At 35.7% G+C, this 19,190-nt stretch overlaps 1 protein-coding gene across 6 annotated transcripts in view; it reads left to right on the top strand.

Annotated features, from left to right (window-relative positions):
* The window catches only part of SESTD1 (SEC14 and spectrin domain containing 1), a 129,658-nt gene that overhangs the window by 34,816 nt on the left and 75,652 nt on the right, over nt 1–19,190 (top strand). For 4 of the 6 annotated variants that reach the window (XM_021075320.1, XM_021075318.1, XM_021075322.1 and 1 more), the window contains 2 exons: nt 8,629–8,719; nt 12,186–12,294. In XM_021075320.1, coding sequence (XP_020930979.1) covers nt 8,665–8,719; nt 12,186–12,294 — 164 coding nt within the window. In that variant the 5' untranslated portion in view covers nt 8,629–8,664. Of the gene's footprint in view, nt 1–8,231; nt 8,426–8,628; nt 8,720–12,185; nt 12,308–19,190 lie in introns of those variants that run through there. The other 2 variants (XM_021075319.1, XM_021075321.1) reach the window with 2 other exon arrangements.

Raw genomic sequence — 19,190 nt, 5'->3', positions numbered from 1 at the left:
AACAGTATGTTCAGTATTGTTTTGGCAATTTTACCTTAAAAATACATTATATATTGATTTTTTTAATGGACTTTTAATCTGATGGAAAATAACTCTTTCATATGTTCTGCTGGCTTCTTTTGCTTGGGTAATATCATAATAATTGGCATTTTTTGAGCAGTTTTCCATCTCTTTAGGTAACTTAAATTTTTTAAACTTTCTTTTTTGTACTCTTATTAAGTCCTTTTTTCGTATTTTTTAACTTTGTGTTTTTAACTTCTCCAGTGTGGTGTTTGGTGTTTTTCAGTATAGACAAAAAAAAAAAAAAAAAAAAAAAAAACCCAACTTAATAATGCCAAAATCTTAATTTGTGTTATTTATATGTATAAAATATACATTATATATAAAATTATACATATAGTTTCATTTGAACAAAAGTACTCGTGTGTGTGTGTGTGTGTGTGTGTGTGTGTGTGTGTGGTATCCAACATATAAACAATTGGATACTAGAAATTAATTTGTATACCAGTTATTTGGAATTAGGAACCTGATGATACATATAAACCTCTGTTCAAATCCATTAGATTATTATATGTCTGAATTAGATTTAGTCTGACATTAGCTCAGTGAAAGGGATGTATGTCTTTTCCAAGTGTTGAGGAAGAACACTGCCTTCTAAGATAAAGGTCAGTAGAGAAGAGTTCTAGTGATGACCCAGAGAAATTTTGATATGAACAGGAAGGGAAGAGACACATAGAGCAGGTAAAGAAAGGTTGGTATCCAGAAATAAGACCATGAGTTTGTACAGTTGTTATGGTGGGATGTGTCCCCCCGACCCCGATGATGGAGGATGACCTGCCCAGCCAGGTGAACTCAGTGGACACATCCATTGCCTTGGGGCTGGAAGTGGTCCAGGCTTCTTAGACTCAGATGCAGAAGCCATGCAGGAAGGGAGCTTGCCTCAGAGAGCTCTGGCAGCAGGTAAGGAAGCTCTAGCCATGGGGTGAGGTCCTCTATAGTTGGGAATGCCAGAAATATCTTTACCTTACTGAAATTCCACAAGCCTGAATCACTTCTCTAAAGCAATATTCCTTTTCCCTTTTGCTATCTGAATTTTGGTGAAGAAAGATTTATCTGTAAATTAACATAGGAAAAGCCAAAGATTTGAAGAAAAAAAAATGCAGAGAGTTGAGTTTTTGAAGCTAGATCTTCAAACATGAAGGTTTGCAGCTGCTAAGGGATTGGTAGACTGAATAGAGAGGTGGAGAAGTCCTTAAAGACCTGACTTCCCTCTGCTTCTGACTTTTTAGGTATCAGTACCTGGCTTCTGTGGAAAAGGGACAGGGCAGGGGGGGTGGTGTAGGTGTCTTGCTTATATTGTTTTTGAAAAGGATTTTTAAGTGGTAATCTGTCATTACCATCAACTTTTGCATTTTTAAAATTCCCATTGGACCTTTAATATAGAATTTGCTTTGAGGTAGATTATATTTTCATAGAGAACTCAGAACTTTCTCTTTCCTTTCTCCCTTTGTTCTTTTCTCCCTCCCTCACTTAATAAACTAGGTCCTGATCCATCTGTTAAAATGGTATTTTATAGTGATACTTAGGCTTTTAATTTTATTTAGAGGAATAACTGTTTTGGACAGATCCGTATTGTAGTAAAAGTTAACTATTATTTTAGCATTTTCATTTAAAATCTATCCAAAAGGATTGTTGTTCTTTTATTTACAACTGTCAGAATTGTTGTAATACCAGATTAACAATCATGCAGTAGCATCTACAGTAACAAAAAATAACATATTTTCAACTGTTGATCTGCCTTATTATATATTTTCCTAAAGTTGAGTAATATTTATTTCTGTAGAAATTTATATAAAGTTACATAGTATGACGAGCCCTGCAAGGAGGTAGTATGTACTTCTATGTGTGCTCCTTTTTTTGTTAACTTTAAGATTGCTCTTACTTCGTAACAATAGTTGAAGGTATTTCTAATCTGAATTTAAGAGCAGCTAAAATATTTCTTTTGGAATTAAAAAGCTAAGGAGACTGCTTTCTGATATTGTTCATTGCCACTATGTGTCTACATGATGCGAACTTATTAGAGATGACTTAATTAGCCTTAGGCTATCCTAATGGGTTTTCACTGGTGGTTAAAAATGCTCTGAAGAATCTAACTAAAATTTCCAAATAAACTGGTTGCTTTATTCTTACTGGTAGAGGAGCTCCAGTGTACCTACTCATATCATCAATTACAATCTCTTAGGAAGTGGAATTTGCCCAGGCTTGATTAAAAGGCTTGCAATTCTTTTCTTGCTACTAAACACATCCTCTGCTGCCCTCTAATGGCATCCCATTGGTAGCACCCATTGCGGTCCGCCTTAATTATCATCATGGACCTACATGCCTTCCTTCACATCCAGTGATTTATATAGCTGCTGAATCTGTGGGATCTGTCCCAGGAGAAGAGCTAGGAAAAACTGCTTTGAAGGAAAAGTATGCACATGTGATCTATATTTACACCACAAGGTGTTAACATTCAGGTAGTTGTGATCACGTTAGGGTTCCTAGAGTATGTGTTTCATTTTGCTGTTTGTCCATATGTTTGTTCATTTGTTTGTTCATTTATCCATTCATTAATCAGATTTGTGTGTGTGTGTGTCTTTTTAGGGCCACAGCTGTGGCGTATGGAGGTTCCCAGGCCAGGGGTTGAATCAGAGCTGCAGTTGCCAGGTTACACCACAACCACAGCAACGCCAGATCTAAGCCCCATCTGCAACCTACACCATAGCTCATAGGAACACCAGACCCATGACCCACTGAGCAAGGCCAGGGATCTAATCCCTGTCCTCACAGATGCTGGTCAGATTCGTGTCTGCTGAGCCACGACGGGGACTCCTAATCAGATACTTTTTGAATGCCGAGATAGCCAGCACCTTGCCTTGCCTCAATCTAATGGCTGATTATTGTAGATTTGTTAAATAGTGAAGGAATGAGTAAATAAATATAAAAATTAGTAGGACTTGGTCTCTGCTTTGGGGAAGACAAAATATCAGTTAACTGCTTGGTTGCCTCAGTTTTCTTCTTAACTCTTCAAGATCTTCAGACTAGAAGATAGGTACAAATATAAGTTGAATCCTAGTCTTCTTATATTTTGCAGAATTTCTCAGAGTTCATCAGTGGAAGGGCCCTGTTTTTACGTAGGATTTATTTTGCATCTAGTAATGGTATTCATTTACTTTGGTATTTTCTTTCTTTTGGTTGAAGGTAACATGCCATCATGGTTGCACATTTTTCATTATATTTACCAGTCTCCAGTACATCTCACCTGCTATAAACTCTGGCTTCTGCCTCTTTTATGTATAATAATTGTGACTTAAAATAGGTCATTTTAAATGACCATATATGAAATATGACAAATTTGTGTTAAGCATATTGTGAAATGTTGAATTTTCTGCCATTTTTTAGCCTGCTTCACTTGGCAAGTTTTTTTAAAGAAAAAAATTTCCTTGCCAACCTTCATCAGTTCATATCTGGTATGTGTACATCATTGATTTCATTTCTTGTTTGAGAATGTAATTCACTCAGATATATTTAGGTTGAATAAGCTTCTTGTGAAAAATAATGATCTGTATCTACCCATTGGAGAAGAGCATGAGCAGATACCTCGTGTTAACATTTATTGTGATGATGGTAGTGGATATGTATTTTGTAAGATTCTTTATTTTGTGTGTTTTATACATTGCTTTATAAGATATGTAAGGTAATCAGAGGTAGGCAGATTTTGTTTTTTGTTGTTTTGTTTCTTATGGCTGTGCTAATGGCATGAAAAGTCTAAAACAAATAACTTTTGAAACCAAATTTAATTGGAATTTATAGTACAGTAGTCATTATTTTTCATTACCCATCTCTTTTATGATAACAATGAAAGAGATTGATGGGAAAGAAACTCTAGAAGGGAGGAAGATATAAAGAGTAAACATTGCAGCTTTCATCTCTTTACTGCTTCACATTTTATCCATCAGTTCATTTGATCTTGGCCCAGACAGCCAAAACCCCGTATTTCTCATTACTTCAAATTACTTTTTCACCACTTTCAAGATGTTCTTAAAAAGAAAGCTATTGGATTAAATAAAAACAATTTAGTATTTTGCCATACTGAGGTAGTTTTGTGAAGTCACAGAAAGTTTGGATAAAGCGTCTGTGTCTAGGAAATAGAGATAAAATGTAAGATTTCTTTCACATATCATAGTTTGCTGAGGTAAATCAAGACCAGAGACTGAAACTATCTGCCTTTTGCACTTTAAGTGTGTGGAGAACAGAGTGGTGAAAACTTTGGCACTTGTTGGCATAAAATTGATAACCTGACTTGCAAAGCTTGGATAACACAGATATTACTTGAAGGATCACCTATAGCTATCATTTCTTACACCTTAGAATTCCACATGTTCTTTTCTCTTGGGTACTCGTTAATTGGGTTTTATTGAGAAGGCTTAAAACCTCAATGGACATTTTCATTCAGAGTAAATGGCAACAGATCAAAAAAAGGAAAACAAACCCCAAATCACAAAAAAGAAGCAGCAGCATAGAGTGATTGCAGGTATGATCTACCAAACTCTAAATTGTAGTTTTACCTCCTGTACCAATCAAGTTTTTCCATTGGCTTTTTTTTTTTTTTTTTTTTTTTTTGTCTTTTTAGGGCCACACCCACAGCATATGGAGGTTCCTAGGCTAGGGGTCAAATCGGAGCTGAAGCTGATGGCCTACACCGCAGCCACAGCCATGCCAGATCCAAGTTACATCTGTGACCTACACTGCAGCTCACAGCAACCCTGGACCCTTAACTGACTGGGCCAAGCCAAGGGTTGAATATGCATCCTCATGGATGCTAGTCAGATTCACTTCTGCTGAGCCTCGAGGGGAACTCCTCCGCTGGCTCTTTAAAAGAGAAGCCTGCTTTAGCTAATGTAAGCAGAAAAGGGATTTATTAGAAAGATGCTGTATAACTCACAGAATTTATGAGAAGGATGGAGAAATAGGCTCAGAAAAAATAGGAAGGAACAAAAGGCAATTGAGAAGTTCCCTGTGTTCCTACCGTAGGAAAAAGTCTGGCTAGGAAGCCAGTTTATTTCTGTGACTAAGTTATTCCTATATCTGCATTACTCCTTCAAGTTTGAAATCCCTTTGTGGGAGCATCCCATTTATAGCCTAGATCAGCAGGTTTCTTGTTGCTAGGTTTCAGGGAGTCTGTGAGTTCAAAAACTATTTTTATAATAATTCATAGTAATTCTTAATAATGCCCTTTTTCACTCTGTTGACATTTGTAATGATACAAAAGCAGTGGTAGGTGAAAGTGTTTGTGCTTTAGCATGAATCAAGATAGTAGCATGCACGCTATACATAAATTGTATAGTATATGTATTATATATGTCCTCTAGATATTTTTATTTTGCATATAACTAGAACTCCATCTTGTTCATTTGGCCAGATGTTGCTGACTATTTTCAGAGCTGTTTTATTGATAAGCTGATAGTGTGACATGAGGATATCCAGCTTACTGGATACAGATGGCCTAGGTGTGAGTCCTAACTTCCCTTCTTACTAACTTTGAGATGTTGGGCCATATTTAACCTCTCTCGGTCCCAGTTTACTTTCCTATAATGGGGTTAATAATAGTACCTACCTCATAGAAATGTTGTGAGGAATAATTAAATTATATAAGTAAATCTCTTAGAACAGTATATGCCTTTTAGTAAACACTTGTTAAATGTTGACTTTCATAGTCACATTATCAAGCATTTGCATTTGGTCTTTGACCAGCTGGTCACAAGCAAAGGGACCTTAGGCATGAGTCTGAGCTGTCTGGTCCTGGTAGAACAGGGTAACAAACTCATCAGGTCAAGATACTGATCTGGAAACATGAAGTGCTACTATTTTAGGTTAAAAATATAAAATGAGAGCTAATTGTATGTTAGCCTGAGCTGATGATATAAAACAAATTGCAAACACATATTCAAGGATAAAACTTCTTTCTGCTAATAGTATGTTAGCCTGGACTGATGTAAAACAAATTGCAAAAACTTATTTAAGGATATAACTTGAAAAGAATATATCATATTTACTTTGACAGCATGGTTTCTTTTGTAGATAGGTGCAAGCAGTGGTGATTTTTTGTTTGTTTGTTTGCTTTTTTAGGGCCACACCTGCAGCACACGGAGGTTCCCAGGCTAGGGGTCAAATCAGAGCTGTAGCTGCTGGCCTACGCCACAGCCACAGCAGCACAAGATCCGAGCCTCGTCTGTGACCTACATCACAGCTCACGCCAATGCTGGATCCTTAACCCACTGAGCAAGGCCAGGGATCGAACCTGCATCCTCATGGATACTAGTCAGGTTTGTTAACCACTGAGCCATGAAGGGAACTCCGGTGGAGATTTTTTTTTTTAAATTGTACATGCAAAAGCTGTAAAATACTGTACTTTTTTAAGTAGCTTGCTTAAATAGTCATTATTTGAGAAGTATTAAGTCTGCATTTTTTTTCCCTTAATAATCTCTTTCTTTTGTGTTTTTATTTTTTCCCTCAAAAGACTACATTTTATTTCAGGCCAGGGCTATGAGTTGAGTTTTTAGCTTCAGCTGACAGCACATTGCTTGAAATGGGATAGATTCATAGCAAGTATTTGCTGAATAAGTAATATACTTTCATGTAGAGTCACATTTTCTGCTTTGCTGGAAAATTATTTCAAAAGAGTATGCTTTCTGGTGCCTATAGTTAATCACACTGTATTACATATTTGAAAGACCTAAAAGAGTAGGTCTTAACAGTTTTCATCACAAGAAAAAAATTTTTACAACTGTGTAAAATGGTGGGTGTTAACTAGATTTATTGTGGTGACCATTGTGCAATACATGCAAATATTGAATCTTACTGTATACCTGAAACTAATATAACTTTATATGCCAGTTACATCTCAAAAAAGAGGCAGCTGTTTATAGAAAAAGAGTATACTTTCACTAAGTACAATGCAGTTTTACAGTGTCCTCCAGGAAACTGTCAGTATATAGTGATGGCGGGGGGCTGCAGTGGGACAAGGGGAGGAGGGATAAAATGTGATGAGAATACTCTCTCAGACCTGAGCCTTTGATTTTCCTCTTATGTTTTCTTTTAAAAATACTCTTTTCTTAAAATCCTGCTTTGATAGTCACAGGGTTGGCTAAGCATGCAGATTCCTGCCATGCCAAAGCTCCCATTTGCTCTTAGCCCTTGCTGTATGGAAGTCCCATTTTGTATTTAACCAAAAGTCTTGGCTCTGCCTGAGTGCACACTAGAAAACCAAACCAAGATCAGTGAATTGCCTTGGTACAGAAAGATCAACTGGGCTAATCAGATTTTTCCCTGCAGAATTTAAAATACAAAATAGATAGAGATAATAGTGGGCACAAAAATTGAAATAGTGCTTTAGGAGATATTTTGAGGTTAATAAACACGAGGGTAAGATGTGTTACCATGTGTGATGGGGAAGCAAAAACATGGGAAATCAAGGAAAGCCACTTGATAGATGATCTGAAAGAAGCAGATTATTTGGAATTGAGCTGTGTAACTAATAAGGAGAATAATAGAATATTGCCTGTTTGACTGATTCATTCCTTTTTGCAGTAACTTTTTGAGTCACTGCTTTGTACCAGGTACTATTCTAGCCCAAGAGCATTGCTCTGAAAAACATTTAAGTGAGTGGTTCTCAACTGGGCTGTAAATCTACTGGCCAGAGGATATTTGGCAGCATCTGGAGACATTTTGTTTGTCACAACTGGGAAGGGGAAGTGGTGTTGGTAATCTAGTAGGAAGAGGCCAAGGATGCTGCTAAATACTATACAATGCATGGGAGAACTCCTTACAAAAAAGAATAAATAACCTAACTGAGAATGTCAATAACGCTGAAATTCAGAAACCCCAGGTAAGCCATCAAGTATAGGCATATTTGGGAGATTCTTCTGGCTCAGTTCTAGATGATAATGTCATCCACAGTAAAATAAATGTCATAATAAAGTGAGTGACATGAAGTTTTTGGCTTCCTAGTACATATAAAAGTCGTGTTGACACAATGCAGTAGTCTATTGAGTGTATGATAACATTATATTTAAGAAAACAACATACACACCATAATTTTAAATATTTTAGTGGTAACAAATTCTAACCGTCATCTGAACCTTCAGCAAATTGTAATCTTTTTGCAGTGGTAACATCAAGGCTCACTCCCTGATCACAGACTACCATAAAAAATATAATAATGGAAAAGTTTGAAATATTTCAAGAACTACCAAAATGTGACTCAGAGACATTAAATGAGCAAATGCTGGTGGAAAAATGGCACCAATAGACTTGCTTAATGCAGGGTTTCCACACGCCTTTAATATGTAAAAAATAAAATAAAGGGAAACAGTCAAATGAGGTAAGTCTGGAGTTTCCTGGTGGTACAGCAGGTTAAGGATCGGGCGTTGTCACTGCTGTGGAGCAGGTTCAATCCCTGGCCCAGGAATTTTTGTGTGCCACAGGTGCAGCCAAAAAAATGACATATGTCTCTGTGCATGTGTGTGTATATATCATTGAGTAATTATTATCTTGTAGTTGACATTTCACTTTCTGTGTTTTCAGAAAAGAAAATTTACTAGAGGAAGTTACGAGAGTAAAATGGAGGCCTCAGTAATATTACCCATTCTGAAGAAAAAACTAGCCTTCCTTTCAGGTATGTTTTCTTTCTTCTTCTTTTTTTTTTTTTTTTTTTTTTGTCTTTTTCTAGGGCCACACCTGCGGCATATAGAGGTTCCCAGGCTAGGGGTGTAATTGGAGCTGTTGCCTCTGGCCTACACCACAGGTGCAGCAACGCCACATCCAAGCCATGTCTGTGACCTACACTGCAGCTCATGGCAATGCTGGATCCTTAACCCACTGAGCAAGGCCAGGGATCAAACCCGCAACCTCATGGTTCCTAGTCGGATTCGTTAACCAGTGCGCCACAATGGGATCTCCCCTTTCAGGTATGTTTTCACCTTAACATTGGAAGTGTTTCATGTATAAAATTGTTTAAGCTTTTTTTTTTTTTCCTTTTTTCTTTTTGGTCAGTTTGGCAGGAATGTGTTTTCTTTTTCTATGACAGTTTTATTTTGAAGGTATTTTTTAGACACCTTTTACTCAGAATGGGTTGCTATGCAAGCCAACTCAGTCACTGTTGTTACTTGGCAGGTCTATTGTTATTTGGTTCTGTAATTTGACTGAAATGACCTCTGCAAGGGAAAGATCATAACTTCTCACTTCTCATATAAAAATGAAATAATTAATACAGGCTGAAAATAACTGATTAACCAGCATCTAAATGATTGATTCTGAACTACAGAGTAATTCATTTGTATTATACCTTCCATCCTACCTTCTGTCTTTCATCTTCCCATGAGGAGAAATTATGAAGTACAAGTTATATGGTTTTCACCAAACTTGGTTATAACAGACTTGAATAAATCTTCAGTTATTAATCCAAAGTCTGCATCAGCTAGGAAGAGTCAAAGAGAAGCTTTGAGATGTTTTACTAGTGTGAAAGCAAGTGGTGACACTGGGTGTAGCAGTTTTCTGCAATTTTGGATCATTGATTAAATTTGCACATGCTTTAGAATAGGTACTGTGGCCTGTCTATTTAAGATTATTTAAATTAAATTATTTTGCTTGTTTCCTTTCTTATTCTCTTCAGGTCCTGTCAGAATTGTCTTGATATTCAGGCTTGATATTTAGGCCTAAGTCCTTTTTTAATGTATGTTATATTTCTATTTAAATTAGGATACTTTTTTAGCATAGATTATAAAGGGCAGAATAAGATATTGAATTCCACTAGTATTGTTTATTTATTTTGTATTCTCCTTTAAAAAAATCTTCTTCCCTTACCAGTTGACACTTCCGTTTTCTCTAAGTATTTTTGCGATGTGAATGATGTTGTAGGGAATGTTCTTGTTCACAGTGCATTTTATACAAGTTCAGCAGTATAAATTCCTACAAGTGAAGGTACTAAAGAGAATTTACATTTAAATTTGTCTTAGGTTTTGTCAGATTGCCCTCTAAGAATAATACTGTTTCAATTATTTCTCCCACCAACGTATGAAAATGCCTGTTTGAAAATAGAAATAGGTTCACAGACAGAAAACAAACTTACGATTACCAAAATGTAAAGGAGGAGGAGGTATACACTTGGAATTTGGAAGTAACTACTTCTACTATACACTATTATATATACAAAATAGATAAACAATAAGGACCTACTGTTTGAAAACAGAAATAGACTCACAGACAGAAAACAAACTTACAATTACCAAAATGTAGAGGAGGAGGAGGTGTACAGTCGGAATTTGGAAGTAACTACTTCTACTATACACTACTATATATATAAAATAGATAAACAATAAGGACCTACTGTATATATCACAGGGAACTATATTCAGTATCTTAAAGTAACCTATAATGGAAAAGAATCTGAAATATGTATATGTATAACTGAATCATTTTGTTGTACACTTTAAACATTGTAAATCAACAGTACTGCAATAGAAATATTTTTTTAAAAAATGCCTGTTTGCCCATACTGATGCCAAGAGTGAATATTACTATTAAAAAAACCCACAACTTTATCAGTGACATTTTTTAATTCTTAATACACTTGTTTTTGTGCAGCATTTTGACCCTAGGGACCATACCTTTCTGGAGTGTCTTTTTCTTTTTGGCATCTGCCTTCTTTTGCATTTATACTGGTGATTATTTTATTGTCCCTTAGTGAAAGCTGAGGGCATGAGGTTTGATGTGGTTTTGAAGATTAGACCTGTCCTCTGCAGACAATTTCAGAGGGTCAGACTGCTACAGTTCAGATATGAATCTTTGCAGATTTGGTTTAACGCAGGGATAGAGCTTAGCAGTTTTTGAGAAGCAGTTGAAACTTCTCTGAGCCCAATCCCTCTGGACTTTGTCTACTAAATTTATTTCAACTAGTAATTTTCAGACTTTTTTAATAGTAAAAAAAAACCTTTTCAAACCAACATTGAAAACCGTGGGCACAATTCATTTAAAAAAATAAAATCTGTATTCTTAAAAAAAATTTGCATCTATTAAGCTGAATCCTTTGCAATTAGCTTTATTGATATTAAACAAAGTGGTTGAATATTAGTAATTTATATGCTTATCCTGATAAAAGATCATTTATTGTTGGTACGTCGTGAATTGCATCTATGTCATCCATAGGAGTCATTTTTTTATTTCAATCCTTTCAGTTTTTTTTGTGATAGAGATCATGTAGAATTGCTTTCTTTAGCTTTAGTATTTGCTGGTTTTTAAGTTTCTAAAATTGCCATAAATGTCATTTGGGTCAAAAGATGGGCTTCAGTGTGAAAATCAATTGTGTGGGAAACTTTCAAAGATGCTATGTGTGTATAAAAGTACTAGTTATATTTTAATACTTATAGAAAATTGAAGAGGACTTCAACATCCATGAAATGTAAGTGTGTTCCACTACCTGGCTTTCAGGCTTCTATATCCAAGTCCTATACACGCTTCTCAGCTGAACCAGGCTTTCTATTTATTGCCTCATGAACAAAGAATGCCTTTCTGGCCTTTGTGAATTAACTCTAATCTTCGTCACAGAATGTGCTTTTGACTTGGTTTATAAATTTTGCCCATTTCTCAAGTTTTAACTGTTCCGTGAAGCTTTTTATATTTATTACAACTCTTACTGTCTTATAAATTCCTTTTTATAATATTTTATATATTTTGGACAATACAGCCTAGCACATAAGCCGTCTTAATTCATGCTGTTATTTCTTATGACTTAAAGCTTTTCCTCCTAGGTTGATTGGAAATTTATTTGTAAATGCTTACTCTGCTGGGCGAACAATAGGTGTTTGATGAATTGATTACAGTAAAAAGCAGACTGAAGAAATTAAACAATGGTAACTTATGTTTAAGTGAAGATTTCATGGGTGAATTTTTTTCCTCTTATTTTTCCTAAATTTTATATAATTTTGCTGTTATACTATAAACATTTACAATGTGTAAAATAAACAGCCATTAGTTTTTATTCGTTTTAAATTTATAATTGTTTTAGTAACATTGGATCCAAATATATATTATTCATTTAGTGCTTTAATATCTGTTATATGTTAAATTTATGTATTTTTTAATAGGCGGGAAGGACAGACGAAGTGGCCTCATTCTGACAATTCCATTATGCCTGGAACAGACAAATATGGATGAGCTAAGTGTCACCTTAGACTACCTACTCAGCATTCCAAGGTGACTCTTACAGGTGTCTTCTTAAATTTCAATATGCTGTCATTTACTTACTAATGATTCCTGCTCTTGTTAGAGTATGCTTTCCAACCTTACCTGCTTTTGTTAGCAGTGAAATTATAATTGAAAACACTAGAATCAGTAATTTCTGATGCCACAGCAGATAAAGACATTTTACATTCCTGATGCACTGAATGATACAGATTTACAAAATGTATGTACTGTCACCTTTTTAAGGAATGCAAAGGTTGAGCATCCATCTATACACCATGTAATTTAAGAAAACTTAGAGAAGTGAATTTGGTAGAAAGTATCTTATGTTTAGGTCGCTATTTCACTGTATAGTTATAAATACCTCCTTATATTTTAATATATTGAACAAAAGCTAGTCAGAGCTTAAAATGTAATTTTATTTAAAAAATAAAAAAAGTTTATATTTCAACCCACAGATTCTTGGATTTTTTTAATGTTTATATTTCTTGGGTGAAGACAACACTTAAGTCTTTGTATTTGCTTGAGCCTACCCATCATTGCAGCAACAAGAACAAAAAACCTCCTTCCCAACTTCCTTTCCTATGTGTGATATTGAGGGACTGAAGTCTGACTTCATGTTAGAATCATGTGGGGATTTTTTTCAAATTTTAATGCCTGTGGGTCCACCTCCAGATACACTGATCCAGTTGTTGTTGGGAGACCTGGTCATCAGACTTTTAAAAAAAATTCTTTAAGCTTCCCAGATAATTTTAATATGCAGCCTAATTTGTAAACCACTGCAATAAAGCACGAGTATGAAGGCAGATTATTTGCACGTTTGTGAAATATGGAGGACCTTTAGTCAGAGCAAACAATCCTTTGTATCCTTTTCCTGTATTAGCATTATTGACATAATAGATTTTTTCATTTTAAACCACCTTGCAGAACACAGGGTTAAATGTTTGAGATCAATTGACTTTAATCACATCTACTTCCAGTATTGTTTTATAATGTAATGATTCTTTTACTGATTGTTTTTTCACTATTGAGGAAATAGTGGTCTTCAAATGAAAAAAAAATTTTTTAACTTCTGGAAAGGAAAGTTATCAGATCTCACAGTGTATTAGTATTAATAACTTTCCTTGTTCTCTGAGCTGCTGATTAGTAATTCTTATTATTTGTCTTTTTAGTCCTGTACCCCTGGAATATGGAGGTTCCCAGGCTAGGGGTCAAATCAGAGCTGTAGCCACTGGCCTATACTACAGCCACAGCAACACGGGAACTGAGCTATGTCTTCGACCTATACCATAGCTCACAGCAATACTGCATCCTTAAACAACTGAGTGAGGCCAGGGATCGAACCTGAGTCCTCTTGGATGCTAGTCAGGTTCGTTAACCGCTGAGCCACTATGGGAACTTCAGTAATTTGTATTATTCATCATTAGATAGCATACTGCTTTTTAGGTCAATAATAGTAGTTAGACGTATAGCTAATAAATTGTGAAAAAAAAATTCTGTGAAATCATAGATGGTTGAAAGGGTTCAGGGAACTTAGAGATCATCTCAACCAACTGCCTTATTTTATATTTGAGGGAATTGAGATTCAAAGGTTAGTTACTCACCCAGAATCACACAGCTAATTAATAGTAGGGCTGAGATTAGAATCTGTAGTTCCTGTCACCACTTCAGAGCCCTTCAAAACTTGAGATGCATACAATGTATTTGCATCTTATGTAAGGTTAGGTTCTGAAATTAGAATGTCATGTAAAAATTCCTGATAGTCGAAATTACCCTTGAAAAATGCCTAAGGAAGGATTAGAGACTTATGAATTATTTTTCCATGAGCATACTAGGTTTTTCTAGCATCGGAACATGTCATTGAGGCTGAGTTCTAGAGGGCACAGTTGGCTTATGATTAGGTTTGTGGTAAGAAAATGCATGCTTATATATGCTAGAATCACGCTCAGCCCACCAGGATGCTCACTCTATTAGAGGCACTGGGTAACTGAGGCAGGCAGAGGGACCAGCGGTTTCACTCCTGTCTGTTCACTGTGGGTGTGCAAACAGGAAGTACAGTGAAGGGCAAAATAGCCTTACATTGTTTAAAGTTTTTCTTTCTCTCTCTCTTTCTTTCTTATATAGATATGCATATAATACTATTTCATTGTAAATTATAAATAAATTTCTGCATATCTATACATACCTGCCAGCTAGTATATAAATTGAAACAAGATGAAAGGACTTAAATTTAGCAAGGCAAAGTAAATAACCTGGGTACTTTATTTTGATAATTGTTCTGCTATAGTTTGAATTTCTCAAAAATTTTGAAAGCTCTAAATTATTAGTCTTCTGCCTTCTTGGATCAGCTTCCTATAACTGGAGTTTAAAAACATAGTTGGCAGCTAAATATCAGTATTTGCCATTACTTTAAGGAACTAGAGTGTTGGTTTTGTGTTTTTTTTTTTTTTTTTTTTTTTCCCGAGATCTTGATTGCAACTCTGGAGAGCAGTTTATTAAGTGTAGTCTTAGAAACTGATTTTTCTGCCTCAGAATGCCTACCGTTCAAAACTGCTTTTACATTGTATTATGAGAAATTTCAAATATACAAAAACGTTAAAAGAATTGTGCACTAATAAACACCTTTATGCCCCTGTGGCATGTAGATGTTCCTGGGCCAGCCTGTGCTGCACAATGACCCAAGCTGCTTCAGTGAGACACTGGACTTTAACCTGCTGTGCCTTAAGAGAACTCCTGAAAGTAGTCTCTCTTTGCAAAGAAAATGTTAAAATTAACATTTTGCATATAATAACAGTTTCCTAAAAGTTATGTAAAAATGAAAACTAGTTTCTTGGTTTTTTTGTTTTTTTTTTGTTTTTTTTTTGTTTTTTTTTTTTTTCGTTTTGATGACTCCATCTGCGGCATGAGGCAACTTACAGGGTCGGGGTTGAATGGAAGCTGTAGCTATGGCCTACGCCACAGCCAAGGTAACACGTGATCCTTGCCACATCTGCGACCTATGCTGCAGCTTGTGGCAACACTCAATTCTTAACCCACTGAACCAGTCTGGGAATAAAACCCATCTTCTCACAGAAACAACATCAGGTCCTTAACCTACTGAGCTATAGAGGGAACTCCAGAAACACACACACACATTTTTTTTCTTGTTTTGGCCACACTGTGGCATATGGAGTTCCTGGGACAGGATCAGATCCAAGCTGCAGTTGCAACCTAAGCCCCAACTGTGGCAGTGCTGAATCCTTAACCCACTGTTCCGGGCCAGGGATGGAACCTTTTCCCACTGCTCCCGAGACACTGCTATTCCCCTTGTACCACAGTGGGAAGTCCTTTTACCTATTTTATGCTTATTTTAATGACCAGGGACAAGATGACACACCTACTTTTTAAATTTTTATTATTCTTTTTTTTTGTTTGTTTGTGCCCACAACATGTAGAAGTTCCTGGACCAGCAATTGAACTTGCACTACAGCAGTGATCCAAGCCAAAGCAGTGACAGTGTCAGATCCTTAATTGCTAGGCCATCAGGGAACCCTGATACATACTTATTTCAAATGGTTAACCCAGCGTAATTGAAAATGGGGCATTTCTGGATTCCTTTTCACATAGTTTGGCCGAACTAAGCTTGTTTTTTGTTTTAGACTCTTGAGCAAAAGTTGGCGAAGAAAGAAGAGGATCAGGTTAATTGTAGCCTGACCTGAATACTAAGTTTTTGTTTAGGTTACTCCTCATGTCCAGTTCTATGTGGAGCTTAGGACTAACCATTATTGTCCCATTTCCTATAAAAGGTTTTCAATACAGAATACTAAGGACTGATACATTTGGGCCAACCTGAGTGTGAAATTTTAGGAGAGGTAAATGGAATTTTTCTTTTGTTTTCCCAGCTATTGCTGTGCATTTTAGACTTAAACAACAGGATTAGGAATTATTCTATGATTCAGAAAGCAGAATCAAATTCAAGATTCCCTTATGGAGGTAAAGACAATAAATATAAATTAATCTGCAAATCTTTTCACTTAAGTATATATTGAGATTAGCACTAACCAAAATCTCATAAGTGGGTAGTAGGTCTTTATTTTATACCATTTCTTTATATATTTCAAAATTTTCAATCAGAAGCATATTCACACTCAGTTATCGAATGAAATTTGTTTCAGTACTATGCAGAAAGTGTGGTTGTAAGAAATTGAGACCACTTGCTTTTTAAAAACATGTGGGAAAACATACACATCAGTGTTTCTCAACCTTCTGTGTTACCTTTACCTTTGTAAGGAGCCTTGGAGGCAGTTTTTCCTGTTCTTTTCTTGGTGTCACAGAGTTTACTGTTCGGTCGTTCTGTTATTAGGCTGTGAGGTCCTTGAAGGCAGAGCCATGTTTTATTTATTTCCACATCCGTAATGCCAATAAAGATGATTTGGAGACTTAGGTTTCTGTTGTATGCATGTTGAAGGAACGAATCAGACTTAGCAATGAAGTCGTAGAAATGACCTCAAATAAATCATGAAAGGGAATATAACAGCTCTATAGTTCTGTAATTTTTTAAAATGATGAAATTATCATTTGGATCCCATTTAAGTAGTTTTATAACTGCCAGAATTCTATGGGGCATGTATTCTGTATGTTCATATTTTTAAAACATTTTATCTATGGACATTTTTATTCAAAGAAAATCTTACACAGAAGCTAAATTTTATAAAAGAGATAGAAGTGAAGGCCCACAGCCATTTCTCCTCACCCCTGCCTTCTCAAACTCTGCTTCCACTTCAGTGCCCCCTTCCCTACTTTTAAGGAGCCTCCTTGGGGCTTATTGGACCCTGCAGAGCAATTAGAGGATAATTTGAATAGGAATACAACACTAATTGATCAATGATTGGTCTTAAACCTTTAGGATTGTTCGGTATAGTCTGTGAGAGTGTGACTAGGGTGGCTCTTCTTCTTTCTTTCTTTTTTTTTTTTTAATTTTTATTTTTTAATGAGACAAGCTTCGGAGTTTGAGCCAGCACCTTCCTTTAAACTTCTCAGCAAATGCACTTCTGGCAAATGAAGGTATAATCATGTTGACCTCAGAGCACTTTAGAGCACTGTAGTTAAATGTTCTAAACATGCTTTATATTGTTGATGACTGCTTTTTTAATATCCATTTCATTCATTCAACAAATGTGTGTTGAAAACTTCTAATGTCCCATTTTAAAATATGACAGCTAATACTTCCTTTCTTTGCTATGTATTTTTAAATTTTCTGTCTTCTCTATTCTTTTCATATGCCTAAGTTCATGTAGAGGGATGGCTAAATTGTCCAGCTGGACTAGTGCAGTGATAGCCCAGCTAACTTCTTTGACCCCATTCTCTCCCCAGTTTTCACATACGTATGAGATTAATTTTGCCAAAACAGTAGTTCTGTCATCCTTCTCAGCTTTTTATGACCTTTTTCTCCTTTCTACACAGTGAATTCAATTCACTAGTCATTTACTTTGTTGATACCAAGTGCAGATATTGTACATGATGCATTGTGAAGACAAGGACTAGGTATGTGCTCTCAAGGATAGTCTTTCAACCTGCTTAACTGCTATGCCAAGACCGTGTAAGATTTGATCACCCTTCAGTTAGCATTTCTTGAGCACTTATCATGCAAAGCACTTAGTTTTAAATACTTAACCTTTAAAATAACCATATGATTGATTATTATCCCTATTTCATAGATAAAAATGAGGGCAGAGAAATTAAGAAACTTCCCCAAATTAAAAAGTAGTAACTTTGTTTGTATTCCTCTTGCCCTGGATGCTTTTAAGTTTTGTTAGCTCCTTTATATAGGTACTTACCAGAATCTTCCACCTGTTTGCCAAACTTATGGTGCTTGCTGTTTCTGACTCTTTAGGCATTTGATTACGATGTGTTTAATACTAATTCTTGAATTTTTACATTGTTCAAGTCTCATGTTTTAAAAAATTTTCAAAGATGTATGTTGTTTCCTTAGTAATAGTTTAAAAAGGTGGTGCCTGTATTAAGTAGATACTAATTAAAATACTTTTCTCCCCACCTTTTCTCATTTGTAACTGATTTTAAGCTTATTGAGGCAAGAAACTGTGTGTATTATTTGTATTTTTTCATAATCCTGTGTAGTAACTTATACTAAGTCAGTGGTCAGTAGTCAGTGGATATGAGTTTATGCCCTTTATTTTATTTTACTACTACAGTTTCTTCAGAGCTCTGTGTACTCAAATGTGGGCTGACCATCCTTATAACATCTTACATATTTTTGGAAAGTCAAATAAATACAGACGTTGCCCTTCAGTAGATGCTATTTTGAGGGATAAGAAGTTGGTCTATGCTGGTCTTGCTTTCCTTTGAGGACTTTAAATTTGAAATGGACTTGAAAATTTACTCATGGTGATGGTTGGAAGACATAAGGGAAAAGAATATTCTGTATTTAAGGAAAAAATAGATTACAGTAAGTCATTTGTTTCTCATAACAGCCCTATGAGTCAAGCACCATCATCCTTATCCCTGGCTTACATATAAGGGCGCTGAGGCATAGAAAGAGTGGGTAAAGTATCTTGACCAAGAACTTGTGACAGACAAGGGCTGGAGGAGTATTTGGATCTGGCAATCTGACCCCAAGCCTGTGTTTGTAGTCATGGTTGTAGCCACCTCTGTTATAATCAGAGCCATTATCTATTGGTAACTTTTAGTCTTCATTCGTGTTTAACCTGGATCTATCACAGTTGATAATAGACATATGAAATTAACTCTGGTGAATGTAGTATTATATGGAAATACTGAAAATCTTTTTTTAACTTTCTTTCAACAGTATATCCAGTGTATATTTAAAATTATAGCATTTTCTAGTTCAAAGGGAACTTGTTGGTCAGTTATAGAATAATGGGATATCAGGATTGGACAATACCCTAACA

Source organism: Sus scrofa, chromosome 15 (genome assembly GCF_000003025.6).
Source record: "Sus scrofa isolate TJ Tabasco breed Duroc chromosome 15, Sscrofa11.1, whole genome shotgun sequence".
Taxonomy (NCBI): domain Eukaryota; kingdom Metazoa; phylum Chordata; class Mammalia; order Artiodactyla; family Suidae; genus Sus; species Sus scrofa.
The sequence above is the reverse complement of the archived record's forward strand: the minus strand, read 5'-3'. Positions and strand labels throughout refer to the sequence as shown.